Below are 15242 nucleotides of genomic sequence, written 5' to 3' on the forward strand. Positions count from 1 at the left end.
AATGACCGGTAATATGCCTGCCAGCTGTTTTGTGCATGCTCTGAGAACATGCTCTGGAATACAGTCTGGCCCTGTGGCCTTGCGAGTGTTGACCTGATTAAAGCCCTTACTCAAGTCGGCCTTGGAGAGCGAGATCACCCAGTCCTCTGGGTCGGTGGGGCCTTCACACACAACACAGTGTTTATTGTCGACGCATGCATAAAATGCATTGAGTTCGTCTGGTAGAAGGCATCATTGGGCAGATCATGCCTGGTTCTTCCTTGTAATCTGTAATGGACTGGAGCCCCTGCCACATGCGGCGGAGCCTGTGTAATATCATTCCACCTTATTCCTATACCAGTGGCGGTCAGTGCCGTTTAAGATGAGGGAGGGCGATCATTTTTTCTTCATGAGCATGGCCAGTTTATTGGATGCCTCATTCATTTTCCATTCAATCTGTTCAATGTAACAGCAATAGGTTTAGGCTACTACATGATACTCACATTTTCCCTATACCCATCATGAGGTTGCTACAACCTAGCCTATGAATGAAAGTTACAAACGTTGGTGCAAACAGGTCGAGAGAAAAATATGAGGTGACAGTGACACATGAACAAACAGTGAAACATTCAATACCGGATTGCACACTCTTGCCTGCATCTAGCTGATACAGGGTGCAATCATTAGTCCAACAGTTGCAAAGGAGTTTCTATTGGACAAATTCAGGTATGTTCATCCCTGTTTTGTTCAGTTTGCTTCCTTTTAAGAATGTTTTTTTCAACAGAATCGGCGGAATGAATACACCCCTGATCACGCGTAAACACAGTTCAATTTCATAGCAGCCACGTTGTATTCCTTCTCACATCTAACGTTATGCGCTCTCCTCCACTCACCTTGTCCCGTCGCTTGTGGACTTCAATGCACAACACATTAGCTGTAAGTGACCAGACAAAAAAACCTTTCCAAGCCAAACCATATCATAACTGCTACACATAGCCTAGATCTTTGTCACTATATTTGCTAAAGGAACATCATAGTCAACATAGCTAATAGAACTAATGCTTTAGTCAACCCGCTACGATCATGCAGTAAAGTTAGTGTACAGTCAAGTAAGCAGTTACACTGGCGGGCCACGGTGGTAATAAATGAGTAAAACCAAAAGCTTACCTTGAAAGAGTTCCAGTGTTGTGTTGGATAGTCATAGCCAGCTAGCTAACATAGCATCCCTCTGTTTGATTAGTAGGCTAAACTAGCTAGCTGTATTTGCTAGCTAAGCAAGTGAAACTGAAATAAAATTACGAGATGTCTTGCTTCTTCATTTTGGAAGAAATTAATTTGTTCAAAAACTGTTCAACTATTGTCTTCTCTCTCTCTTTCAGTCAACCATTCACCACATTTTTTGCACTGAGTGCTAGCTAGCTGCATCTTAGGCTTTCAGTACTAGATTCATTCTCTGATCCTTTGATTGGGTGGGTAACATGTCAGTTCATGCTGCAAGAGCTCCGATAGGCTGGAGAACGTCATAATTACTGTGTAAGTCTATGGAAGGGGGTGAGAACCATGAGCCTCCTAGGTTCTGTATTGTCCCTTTGCTTGTTTGAGGACTCTGCGGAGGCCGTAGCAGGACTTCTTGTACTTGGTCCGGTCCTCTGCAGTAGCCTCAGGGTTGTCTGCGATAGCCTTATGTGCGTTAGCCCTGTCCTTTAGTTTAGCGACAACCTCTGTGTTAAAGCTGCAATTGAGCAGACCAAAATCACAGAAATGTGAGTTATAGATCTGTCATTCTCATTGAAAGCAAGTTTAAAAAGCAGTAAATCTGTTCCATGCACATTATTTCTATACTTCCTGTTCTTAAGTTTCGTTTTTGCATCTTTTACTTTCGGTTTGGACATCAGCTTCAAAGCTGAAAATACAATATTGTTGGTTATGGAAAATATATATTTCACAGCAGTTTAGAAGGAACAACGATTCTCTACACTATGCTTGCCTTTGTCACAAACTGAAATTAGGCGAACTATTAGAATTTTAGCAACCTTAGCAACCAGGAAATGGTGGAGAGATTTCTGCAGTGCATCTTTAATCCAGGGCTTTGATTGAGGAAGCAGTAAACCATCACAGTGGGGACAACATCGACGATGCATTTCCTAATGTCGCCAGTGACAGAGGTTGTTAGATCGTCAATGCTATAGGCGGCACCTCAGAACATATTTCAGTCAGAGCTAGCAAAAGCAGTCCTGTAGCATAATCTCTGATTCTGATGACCATTTCTCAAAGGCGAGAGTTATGGGTACTTCCTGTTTGAGCTTCTGCTTGTAAACAGGAAACAGAAGTACGGAGTCATGATCCGATTTGCCGAATGGGGGACGAGGGAGGGCCTTGTATGCTTGCGGGTAGAGTAACAGGGGTCTCGGACTTTATCACCCCTAGTGGCAAAGGAAGCATGTTGATGGAAGTTGGGCATCACGTGTCTTAACGACGCATAATTAAAATCGCTGGCAACAAGGAAAGCAGCCTCTGGGTGCAAGTTTCCCTGCTTGTTTATAGCCTTGTACAGTTCGTTAAATGGAATGTGGAATGTATACAACAGTCAATAACAGCTTAAAATTCCCTTGGGAGGTAGAAGGGTCGGCATTTGACCATCAGGTATTCCAAGATGAGTGAACAATGGGGTCCACTGCGCTCGAGTCAGCACACCATGTTGTTGTTGATGAAGAGGCAAACCCCTCTTCCTCTTTCGATTTCCCTGACTTCACTGTCGTGTCCGCTCGGAGAATGGAGAATCCATTGAGTTGGATTGCCATGGCAGATATCTTGTTCAAAAGCCATGTTTCAGAAAAGCAGAGAATATTTGCAGTTACGCAAGTTCCGTTGGTAGCAAATGCGCAATCGGAGGTCATTCATATTATGATCAAGTGACTGTACATTGGCCAATAGACTAGAGGGAAGAGGTGGCCAGTTTTACCTTTGCTTTAATCTCACCAGAACTCCCCGTCTTGCCTCTAACGCAGGCGTTTCCTCTTGATACCCCGAAAATTGGCTTGTAATTACAGAAAAAGCCCAGGCCAGATGAGTCTAAGTTGAAGCCGGAATTGAGGTAACTGCCAATCTGACATTCGAAAGTTCTTGTCGGCTATAAGAACTGTTTCCACCATAATACTCTCTATTGCAGGGAGTCGGCAATAGGCGGCCCGCGGGCCAATACCGCCCCACAAGTGATTTTTCCGGGGGCCCCAAACAAATACATACAGAAATATTTTGCTGAATTTTAGTCTAATTTTGGAAATGTGTTGCCAAGTATTCCCACAAATAAAAATAGATGTGATCGTGTCAATGTAATCACGTTATGAAATTATTATTTTCAAATATAATCTTTTTGGGCTTGCTTGTGTTCAATTTGCAGTGTGCAAATTATTATAATTATGTTCCAGCCCGCAGTTTAAATCTAGTTGCCTACCCCTGCCCTATTGCATTCAGTCAATTATCCACTTCATTTTTGTAGAGAACCGGGACCGCACAACAGCAAAATTCAGTACACATCCATAATCCTCTTTCAGAAAGCTGACCTCTATCAACTGCAAAGAAAAACATTTGACAGCATATGCTTAGAGGGGAGATTCTATCTACCTTACCAATATAACTGAGCAAGTTAGCATTAAATGGTTGCATTGTAACTTTGCTACAATGTGACTCATATCACCTTAAGGGTGTTGAAAATGTACAACCTTTTGAAAAAAAATGAACTGAGCTGGATAAAAAAGGCAAATAAAAAAATGACAGATTATTTTATCTTCCTAAGTGAGACACGGTCAGGCTGCATGGCTCAGTCAGAGGGTTTTTATGGAGCAGTGCTCAGAACTACTCCTCACCCTCTCACTCACCCTCTCACTCACCCTGTGTCTGTGTGCCTGAGCCATGGCTCCCGCTTGTAGCTCCATACCCCCCACTTGCAGTACAGGCTCCACGTCCATCCCTCACCAGTGCTCAAGCTCTTCTACTGGCTGTTACATTCAGCATCTGTTATCATAGCAATATCCACTCCAGGAGGGCAAAAGAGGGCCGTACCGTAGCCCCCACCATCAGCCACCTGACCAATCCGCTTCCCTCCTCTCTCCTTCTGTCCTTCACTTGAGTCGTTTCCCTGTTTGCAGTATTGTCTCAGTCTGGATCTGTTCCCTCTCACAGTCTCTCTGCTAATGTTCCATTCCCTTCGATTTTGTAAGTTTCGTGCCCCTTTCCATTCAGTGAAATCCTGGCAGTGGCTGCTTGCTAATTGAGCCTGAGGTCATTGGCTAATAAAAAGGATTGAAAGGGAATTAAAGCCTGTTTCCATAAGCCTAAAAGCACTGCAGCAGATCTGACCAGGCCCACAGATATGGTCCAGCCTAAAAATACCCACTATTCTGACCCATCCTACTTACACCACCACCACCCCCCACCAGTGTGGTTTTAGAATGAGCAGTCAGTCATTAGCCATTTAATTCCATTAGCCAATAGTACCCGCACCTGGCCGCCAAGCCAACAATAAGTCACCATGCTCCTCTACGAAGAGGATCAGCAGTGACCTCAGTGACCTCATTACAATATAAACCATAATAAAAGCTACTACCACACCAAAGGGAACTATTATTTAAGCCCACTTCATGCTTAACTGGGTAATATCCAACTGCCATGTAAGTGTCTGTTGCTTAAACAATGTAACTGAATTTATGAACATTTTCTAACAGACGCTTATAACAGCTTCTTTAGATCTGTAGGGCCGGAAAATGTGGTAATATCATATGAAATACTACGGTATCCTAAAATGTTGGGATCATAAGTATCATGACATCTTAGTAACATGATATTATCAGTATACCGTGCAACACTAGTTCTTAGAAGCTTTCTTTCAGTATAATTATATCAGTGATATTTCTCACAGCCTAGCACTATTGGTGTTTTGATTAGAGGTCGACCGATTATGATATTTCAACGCCGATACCGATTATTGGCGGACCAAAAAAAGCCGATGCCGATTAATCGGACGAGATAGATAGATAGATAGATAGATAGATAGATAGATAGATAGATAGATAGATAGATAGATAGATAGATAGATAGATAGATAGATAGATAGATAGATAGATTTGTAATACTGAAGGAACAATGAACTCTTATTTTAACTTAACATAATACATAAATAACATCTATTTAGTCTCAAATAAATAATGAAACATGTTCAATTTGGTTTAAATAACGCAAAAACAAAGTGTTGGAGAAGAAAATAAAAGTGCAATATGTGCCATGTAAAAAAGCTAACGTTGATTATATGCAACGTAGAACAAGCTAGTTAACCTAGTAATATCATCAACCATGTGTAGTGCTCCTTACATTCTTATTGGTGGCTAATGTTTTTAAAGTTGGGAGCAGTGTGTGTATGCTTTGTGGGAGAGAGAGTGGTGTGTGTGTGTTTATGTGAGAAATGGAGAGCGAGAGAGAGAGAGAGAGTGCGTGTGAGGGAGGGAGTGTGTGTTACAACTGAAGAGTAACGGTTTCAGGAACCCTCCACAGCCTCAGAGGATCTAGATAATTTTTCTAACCTCTCTGGATTACAACCAAATTATGACAAGTGTATTATATTATGTATTGGATCGTAAAAAAAAATACAACTTTTACATTACCGTGTTGTAACAACATGGAGCTAACAAAAATATATGGAAATGTCTGCTCTACTCAAAATTACAACCAACTAATTGCAGCATTACTGCAAAAATAGAAGAGGAAAGAGGACGCACTAAGGGCTGAGTGCTCACAGCAGGCACTGGCTGTACCGGGTTATGAATGCGCACTGGAGGGAGAGTGCAAGGAGCAGGAATCGGTCTCACCGGACTGGGGAGACACACTAAGGACCGAGTGCTCACAGCAGGCACTGGCCGTACCGGGTTATGGACGCGCACTAGAGGAAGAGTGCGAAGAACAGGCACAGGACATACTGTGCTACGGAGGCGCACTGGAGGGAGAGTGCGAGAGGCAGGCACATGCTCAAAAAGCACTCGTGTGCCCCCCCAAAATGCCTTCCAGGTAAGTTCCGAAATCTCTCAATTACCTGGTCCCAAGTCCAGTTTCTCCTTTCCCACCATTCTTCCACTGACCAGGTGTCCATATCTACCCGGGCACGCCACTTGATCCAATCATGGTGGGTGGTTCTGTAATAGGGGTCGTCTAAAGGAGCCCAAAATGCGGCGTGTGAAGTGCTCATATTTACTTTTAATGAAAACACTTTGCAAAATAACAAAACAACCAACAACAGTCCCGTCAGGTACAAACAACGAAACGGAAAACAACCACCCACAAAACCACATGAAAAACAGGCTGCCTAAGTATTGCTTCCAATCATAGACAACGAAAAACACCTGCCTCCCTGTAGCTCAGTTGGTAGAGCATGGTGTTTGCAACGCCAGGGTTTTGGGTTCGATTCCCACGGGGGGCCAGCAAAAAAATGTATGAAATTGTATGAAATGTATGCATTCACTAGTGTAAGTCGCTCTGGATAAGAGCGTCTGCTAAATGACTAAAATGTAAATGTAAAATGCCTCTGATTGGAAACCATACCCAGCACCAACATAGAAAATACAACATAGGACAACAATCTAGACAACCCACATAGAAAACAGAAAACCCAAAATACATAGACAAAAACACCCTCCTGTCTCGCCCTGACCAATCTACTATGGAAAAATGACCTCAGACTAAGGTCAGAACGTGACAAGTAACAATAAAATAACAATAGCAAGGCTATATACAGGGGGTACCGGTACCGAGTCAATGTGCGGTGGTACAGATTAGTTGAGGTAATTTGTACATGTAAAGAGTTCCCACATATGCTGAGCACTTGTTGACGGCTTTTCCTTCACGCTGGGTTCAAATTCTTCCAAACCATCTCAATTTGGTTGAGGTCGGGTGATTGTGGAGGCTAGATCATCTGATGCAGAACTCCATTACCCTCCTCCTTGGTCAAATAGCCCTTACACAGCCTGGTTGTGTGTTGGGTCATTGTCTTGTTGAAAAACAAATGACAGTCCCACTAAGCAGAAACCAAATAAAATGACGTATCGCTGCAGAAATCTGTGGTAGCCTTGCTGGTTAAGTGTGTCTTGAATTCTAAATAAATCACTGGCAGTGTCACCAGCAAAGTACCGTCACACCTCCAAGCTTCACAGTGGGAACCACACATGCGGAGATCATCTGTTCAGCTACTCTGCGTATCACAAAGACACAGCGGTTGGAACCAAAAATCTCAAATTTAGTCCAACAGACAAAAGGACAGATTTCCTTAGGTCTAATGACCATTGCTCATGTTTCTTGGCCCAAGCATGTCTCTTCTTATTATTTGTGTCCTTTAGTAGTGGTTTCTTTGCAGCAATTCGACCACGAAAGCCTGATTCACACAGAATTTGAAGGATTTATTTGGGCTGCAATTTCTGAAGCTGGTAAATCTAATTATCCTCTGCAGCAGAGGCAACTCTGGGTCTTCCTTTCCTGTGGCGGTCCTCAAGAGAGCTTGATGGTTTTTGTGACTCCACTTGAAGAAACTTTGAAAGTTCTTGTAATGTTCCGGATTGACTGACATTCATGTCTTAAAGTAATGATGGACTGTCATTTCTCTTTGCTTATTTGAGCTGTTCTTGCCATATGGACTTTTACCAAATAGGGCTATCTTCTGTATACCAACCCTACCTTGTCACAACACAACGGATTGGCTTGATTCCTGCTTACAAGCAAAAACTAAAATAGAAAGTACCAGTGACCCGCTCAATACGGAAGTGGTCAGATGACGCACATGCTACGCTACAGGACTGTTTTGGCTAGCACAGACTGAAATATGTTACGGGATTCATCCAATGGCATTGAGGAGTATACCACCTCAGTTATCGGCTTCATCAATAAGTGCATCGACGACATCGTCCCAACAGTGACTTTACGTTCATATCCCAACCAGAACCCATGGATTACAGTTAACATCCTCATCGAGTTAAAGGTTAGAGCTGCCGTTTTCAAGGAGCGGGACGCTTATGAAAAATCCCGCTACATCCTCAGACGAACCATCAAACAGGCAAAGCGTCAATACAGGATTAAGATTGAATCCTACTACACCGGCTTTGATGCTCATCGGCTGTGGCAGGGCTTGAAAACTATTACTGACTAAAAGGGAAACCCAGCCGTGTTCTGCCCTATGACGCAAACCTACCAGACGAGCTAAATGCCTTTTATGCTCGCTTTGAGACAAGTAATACTGGAACATGCATAAGAGCACCAGGTGTTCCGGATGACTGTGTGATGGTAGCCGATGTGAGCAAGACCTTTAAACAGGTCAACATTTACAAAGCCGCTGGGCCTGACGGATTACCAGGACGTGTACTCAAAGCATGCACGGACTAACTGGCAAGTGTATTCACTGACTTTTTCAACCTCTCCCTGACCGAGTCTAATACCTACATGTTTCAAGCAGACCACCATAGTCCCTGTGCCCAAGGAAGCAAAGGTAACCTGCCTAAATCATTACCGCCGTTGCACTCACGTAGGTAGCCATGATGTGATTTGAAAGACTGGTCATGGCTCACATCAACAGCATCATTCCAGATACCCTAGACCCACTCCAAATCGCGTACCACCCCAACAGATCCACAGATGATAATCTCAATCGCACTCCACACTGTCCTTTCCCACTTGGACAACAGGAACACCTATGTGAGAATGCTGTTCATTGACTACAGCTCAGCATTCAACACCATAGTGCCCACAAAGCTCATCACTAAGCTAAGGACCCCGGGACTAAACACCTCACTCTGCAACTGGATCCTGGACTTCCTGACGGGCCGCCCCCAGGTGGTAAGGGTAGGTAACAACACAATCCGCCACGCTGATCCTCAACACGGGGGCCCCTCAGGGGTGCGTGCTCAGTCCCCTCCTGTACTCCCCTGTTCACTCATGACTACACGACCAGGCACAACTCCAACACCATCATTACATTTGCCGATGACAACAGTGGTAGGCCTGATCCCTGACAACGATGAGACAGCCTATAGGGAGGAGATCAGAGACCTCACTGTGTTGTGCAAGGACGACAGCAACCTCTCCCTCAACGTGATCAAGACAAAGGAGATGATTGTGGACTACAGGAAAAGGAGGACTGAGCAAGCTCCCATTCTCATCGACAGGTCTGTAGTGGAGCAGGTTGAGAGCTTCAAGTTCCCTGGTGTCCACATCACCAAACAAACAAACAAACATGGTCCAAGCACACCAAGACAGTCGTGAAGAGGGCACGACAAAACCTATTCCCCCTCAGGAGACTGAAAATATTTGGCATGGGTCCTCACTACAGCTGCACCATCGAGAGCATCCTGACGGGTTGCATCACTGCCTGGTATGGCAACTGTCACGTCCTGACCAGTATAAGGGTTATTTGTTATTGTAGTTTGGTCAGGACGTGGCAGAGGGTATTTTGTTTATGTGGTTCGGGGTGGTGATTTTTGTAGTAGGGTGTTTGATTTATTATTTCCGGGTTTTGGTCCATGTTCTTTCTGGTTTGTGGTATTTCTATGTGTAGGTTTATGGGGGGGTTGGACTCTCAATTGGAGACAGGTGCTTTCTCGTTGCCTCTGATTGAGAGTCCTATATATGGGTAATCGTTTGGTGTAGTGTTGTGGGAGATTGTTTCTTGTTTTGCATGTGTGAGCCTGACAACACTGTTTTGTTGTTCGTGCGTTCTTTGTTTGTTATTTTGGTGTTCTCTTGACTTAAAATAAATACAAGATGAGCATCCACATTCCTGCTGCGTTTTGGTCCTCCATTCCCGACGACAACCATTACAGAATCTCCCACCAAATAAGGACCAAGCAGCAGGGGAAGGAGAGGAGGAACGCTGAGAAAATGGACTTTGATATGGACGATCGTGAGAAGTGAACGTGGGAGGAGATTATGGCCGGAGAAGGTCCATGGAGGAAGTGGAGCAATGACAGGGAACGCTACAGGGGAACACGACTGGCGTTTAAGCCCGAGAAGCAGCCCCAATAATTTTTTGGGGGGGCACATGGGTAGTTTGGCTGGGCGAGGATTGAGCCCCAGGCCAAATCACCGTACCTTTTCTGGGCAACCAGTGACTGGACAGGTCCCGTGCTTCGGGGTAATGGGTAGTGTGGCGAGGCCAAGTATTTTTAGGCCGGTACGCGCAATACCAGCGCCCCGCATTTGCCAGGGGGAAGTGGGCATCCAGCCAGTAAGAGTGATGCCAGTTCTGTGCTCGAGACCGCCAGTACGCCTCTACGGTCCAGTGCGTCAGCCCAGTCCGACTCGTCCTGTTCTTGCTCCCCGCACTAGCCCTGAGATGCGTGTTCCCAGGCTGATACCTCCAGTACCAGCACCACGCATCAGGCTTCCAGTGCGTCAACCCAGTCCGACTCGGCCTGTTCCCGCTCCCCGCACTAGCCCTGAGGTGCGTGTCCCCAGACTGGCACATCCAGTACCAGTACCACGCATCAGGCTTCCAGTGCGTCAGCCCAGCCTGGAGAGTTCGCCAATAGTGTGCAGTCCAGAGTATCCGGCAAAAGTATGCAGTCCAGAGTATCCGGCACCAGTGTGCAGTCCAGAGTATCCGGCAACAGTGTCTAGTCCGGAACCGAGGGAGACTGCCTGCGATCCGGAACCGAGGGAGACTGCCTGCGATCCGGAACCGAGGGAGACTGCCTGCGATCCGGAACCGAGGGAGACTGCCTGCGATCCGGAACCGAGGGAATCTACCTGTGACCCAGAACCGAAGGGGTCTGCCTGTGACCCGGAACCGAGGGGGTTGGCCTGCAACCCGGGACCGAGGGAATCTACCTGTGACCCAGAACCGAAGGGGTCTGCCTGCGACCCGGAACCGAAGGGGTCTGCCTGTGACCCGGAACCGAAGGGGTCTGCCTGTGACCCGGAACCGGGTGACCCTGCCTATGACCCAGAACCAAGGGAGTCTATCAGCAACCCGGAACTAAATAGGATTAACTGTGTATCAAATGAGTCTGCCTACAGTGTGAAACGGAAGAGGTCTGCCTACGATCCGGAACGAGGGGAGTCTGCCTACGGCCCGAAACTGAGCAAGTTTGTCTGCATTCTGGAGGACAGTAGGCCGGAGCCAGAACCACCTCCTGTATAGGTGGGTTGGGGAGGGGGGGGTGTAGCACAAGTGCCGTCGGTGACAGCAGCCACCCTCCCTTCCCTCCCTTTAGTTTAGGGGGATTTTTGTTGTTGTTGTTGTTGTTGTTTAGTTTTTTTTGTTTATTTATGAGGTGCATCCGGGGTCTGCACCTTTAGGGGGGGGTACTGTCACGTCCTGACCAGTATAAGGGTTATTTGTTATTGTAGTTTGGTCAGGACGTGGCAGAGGGTATTTTGTTTATGTGGTTCGGGGTGGTGATTTTTGTAGTAGGGTGTTTGATTTATTATTTCCGGGTTTTGGTCTATGTTCTATGTTCTTTCTGGTTTGTGGTATTTCTATGTGTAGGTTTATGGGGGGGTTGGACTCTCAATTGGAGGCAGGTGCTTTCTCTTTGCCTCTGATTGAGAGTCCTATATATGGGTAATTGTTTGGTGTAGTGTTGTGGGAGATTGTTTCTTGTTTTGCATGTGTGAGCCTGACAACACTTTTGTTGTTCGTGCGTTCTTTGTTTGTTATTTTGGTGTTCTCTTGACTTAAAATAAATACAAGATGAGCATCCACATTCCTGCTGCGTTTTGGTCCTCCATTCCCGACGACAACCGTTACAGCAACTGCTCGGCCTCCGACAGCAAGGCACTACAGAGAGTAGTGCGTACGGCCCAATACATCACTGGGGCCAAGCTTCCTGCCATCCAGGACCTCTATACCAGGCGGTGTCAGAGGAAGGCCCTAAAAATTGTCAAAGACTCCAGCCACCCTAGTCATAGACTGTTCTCTCTGCTACCGCACGGCAAGCGGTACCGGAGCGCCAAGTCTAGGTCCAAGAGGCTTCTAAACAGCTTCTACCCCCAAGCCATAAGACTCCTGAACAGCTGATCAAATGGCATTTGGAATAAGACTAATGTGAGGTAAAGAATAATTCATTAATTAGAAGACTAATTGATCAGATTTTAATATATCTGAAGAGTTATATTAGGAAAATTATAACTTTAATCTGAAGATTTTCCTTGGTGCCCCGACTTCCTAGTTAATTACATGTACATGATTAGTTTAATCAAGTAATAATAATTGCAGAGAATTGATTTGATAAAATAACAGCCTTCACTTTAAATGATGCCAAAGACACGGCACTACCCAGACTATCTGCATTGCGCCCCCACCCCCACGCTACTCTGTTATTATCTACACATAGCCACCTTAATAACTGTACCTACATGTACATTATTACCTCGACACCAGTGCCCCCGCACATTGACTCTGTACCGGTACCCCCGTGTATAGCCCCGCTATTGTTATTTACTGTGTTGTCTAATTATTTGTTATGCTCAACTCTTACTTTTGTTAGGTAATTAGGTACTGCATTGTTGGTTAAAAGGCTTGTAAGTAAGCATTTCACTGTAAGGTCTACACCTGTTCTATTCGGCGCATGTGACAAATAAAATTTGATTTGATTTGTGGGAAGCAAGCTTATGCTGTTCTCACTACGTGTGAACACCACACAGACACACACACATAAAAACTCTCCCACAAAAGTAATATGGTTCAGTTGGTATATTGCTCAAACCTGTTAATGGATAACACTGACCAGCATACTGAGTGGCAGAAACAAATGAGAGTCCAATAACAACACATCTGTTTCTTGAAAGAAATGCTAGATTAGCAGAAGACAGATGAAGTCAGTATCAACTCTTTCATGGATGAGTAATGACATTTCTATGTCGCTGACAGCCAACAGCACCAATAAGTCACCAGAGGGTAAGAGTCGAGAAGCTAAGGAAGTCACAGGATCAAGAAGGATGTTAAGATAGTGACTTCATCAGCGCATATAAAGTCAAGGAAATCCCAGTTTCTGATAGTCTCTCCATTGTTAGTCATCCAAGGCATTATATCCAATGGTATTGTCGTGTCTTTGGCATCATTAAAACGGAAGACATGTTTATCAAATAACTCTGTAATTATTATTACGCGATTAAACTGTAACTGTAATTAACTAGGAGGTCGGGGCACCAAGGAAAATATTCAGATTACAAAGTTATAATTTTCCTAATATAACTTTCAGATATTATAATATTTGATCGATTTGTCTCCTCATTAATGATGTGTTATTTACCTCACGTCAATCTCATTCCAAACGTCGTAAATTGTTGGTTATCTGCACGAACCCAGTCTTCACTATGAGTCATCCATACATCAATTGTCTTAAAATCATTTATTTACTAAACTAAATAATTCACAGAAATGCCTAACAAACAGATATGGTTACAAGGAAATGATAGGAGAATGTGCCCTAGTGGGCTAAACCGGCATGGCGGCTTGTTACACAAAGAAAGGGGGTTGGGCTTGAATGAAAGAGCGGGAAGACTGAGGAACCAGAAAACAGCTATGCCATCGTAAATACAGAATCTTATGCATTCTAAATTACCGCCAATTTGGAAAAGGAAAATGCAATAAATATTTACTCTGAGCTGCGCTTCGGTAGGTTGGTCGTAGATGCTGACCGTGTTGGCCAACAGAGATCTTCCTGTCCTCAGAAGAATGTCACTGGTGGTAAATTGGATACGTTGTAGTATCTTTGTCGTGTGTTAGACTGGATACGTCGTCCGTCCTTTCCTAGCCCACGTCTACAGCGGCCACTGCTAACTCAACGGCTAGGAAGTATCACTTCTGTAGTGAATAAGGGTTCAAAGTTCATACCATTCGCAACCAAAGCTCACGCTGAGGTTGGCTTAGTTCTGCACTTGACATGTGTGTCCTTTTAACGCAGAGGCTGCAGACCTCACGTAGTGAAACTAACCTGGTTACATTGTGTCATTGTCTTATATAGTGGCGAGGGGAGAAGGGTGTGTTTCATCGTTTATAACCCCTGTCTCTTCACAGGGGCGGGCCACTGATTGGTCAGGGCTCTTTCCTTATGAAAACCCAATTCTCTCCTTTGGAAGCTAAAATTACATTTAATCTCCTAACAAACAGTTTCAATATCAAACATTTAAATTGCACAACAATTCCATGTGAATCTGATAACTACAATGTGTAGACTTTCCCAGGTACAGTTTATGTCGTCCTGTCATCAGTCATAATGTCTCAGATGACAACCGAACTGACATCAATACTCATTAAGTACCTGGTATATTTCCAACTGGTTCTATTACCGAAATATGGTTCCTTTCCCCCCACTTGTTTGATGTTCCCAGACTCTCTATATTGAACAAAGGCTATTCAAAAGTCCTTCAGTAGGGTCAGAGAGAGAGGGGAATGGAGAAAGGTATTTATGTGGGGTCATAAACCTTACACACAGGCCAACTTCATGACAGTATGTATGTCCAGACTGCTGCTTTTACATTCCTGAGTGCTGTTGTTTTTCAACTGAAGTTTAATTCAGGAATGGAAACAATTTAGAGGTAGGTGGAATGTATTTTTCCCAATTGTACTACAGCAGGGAAAATCAACAACTAAGTGGTCATAGTGGATACAACTACAGACTAAAGAGATTTGGGCAGAGGGAAATGGAAAGATTGGAGGCAATGGGTTAATGGGATCAGTGACATTTAGTGCAGCAGAGAGAAAAAACAGATGGGCTGACAAAGTGTCAAGAGTAGTGTATCGCTATTAAGAGTAGTTTGTGGATATATGCTCTTTTAAAAAAGTGCAACAGTGGCTCTGTGGTGTTGTATAACTGCCCACTGAATGCTAACACAGATTGCGCTGATTTAGAGGAGTGAGCTAAAGCACATGACAGTCTCTCTTGGCTAAGAGTTGAGGAGAAACTGACTGCATCACTTCTTTTTAGAATAAACATTGTGTTGAACATCCCAAATTGTTTACATAATCAACTTTCACACAGCTCTGAGAAAACACACTTATCCCACCAGACATGCCACCAGGATCCTTTTCACAGTCCCCAAATCCAGAACAAATTCAAGAAAGTGTACAATATTATATAGAGCCCTTGCATGTTACTTCCTTCCATCTCATATTGCTCAAATAAACAGCAAACCTGGTTTAAAAAAACAGATAAACACCTCACAACACTTCTTCCCTATTTGACATAGATAGTTGTGTATGCATTGATATGTAGGCTACGTGTGCCTTTAAA

At 44.4% G+C, this 15242-nt stretch overlaps 1 protein-coding gene across 3 annotated transcripts in view; it reads right to left on the reverse strand.

Annotated features, from left to right (window-relative positions):
* LOC106565661 (S-adenosylhomocysteine hydrolase-like protein 1) overlaps window positions 1-15242 on the reverse strand; it is a 70280-nt gene that overhangs the window by 40887 nt on the left and 14151 nt on the right. The window contains exon 1 of one of the 3 annotated variants that reach the window (XM_014133004.2): window positions 3870-4208. The exons of the other annotated variants lie outside the window; for them this stretch is intronic. Coding sequence (XP_013988479.1) covers window positions 3870-3947 — 78 coding nt within the window. The 5' untranslated portion in view covers window positions 3948-4208. Of the gene's footprint in view, window positions 1-3869; window positions 4209-15242 lie in introns of those variants that run through there. 3 annotated transcript variants of the gene reach the window in all.

Source organism: Salmo salar, chromosome ssa12, assembly GCF_905237065.1.
Source record: "Salmo salar chromosome ssa12, Ssal_v3.1, whole genome shotgun sequence".
Classification (NCBI taxonomy): Eukaryota; Metazoa; Chordata; class Actinopteri; order Salmoniformes; family Salmonidae; genus Salmo; species Salmo salar.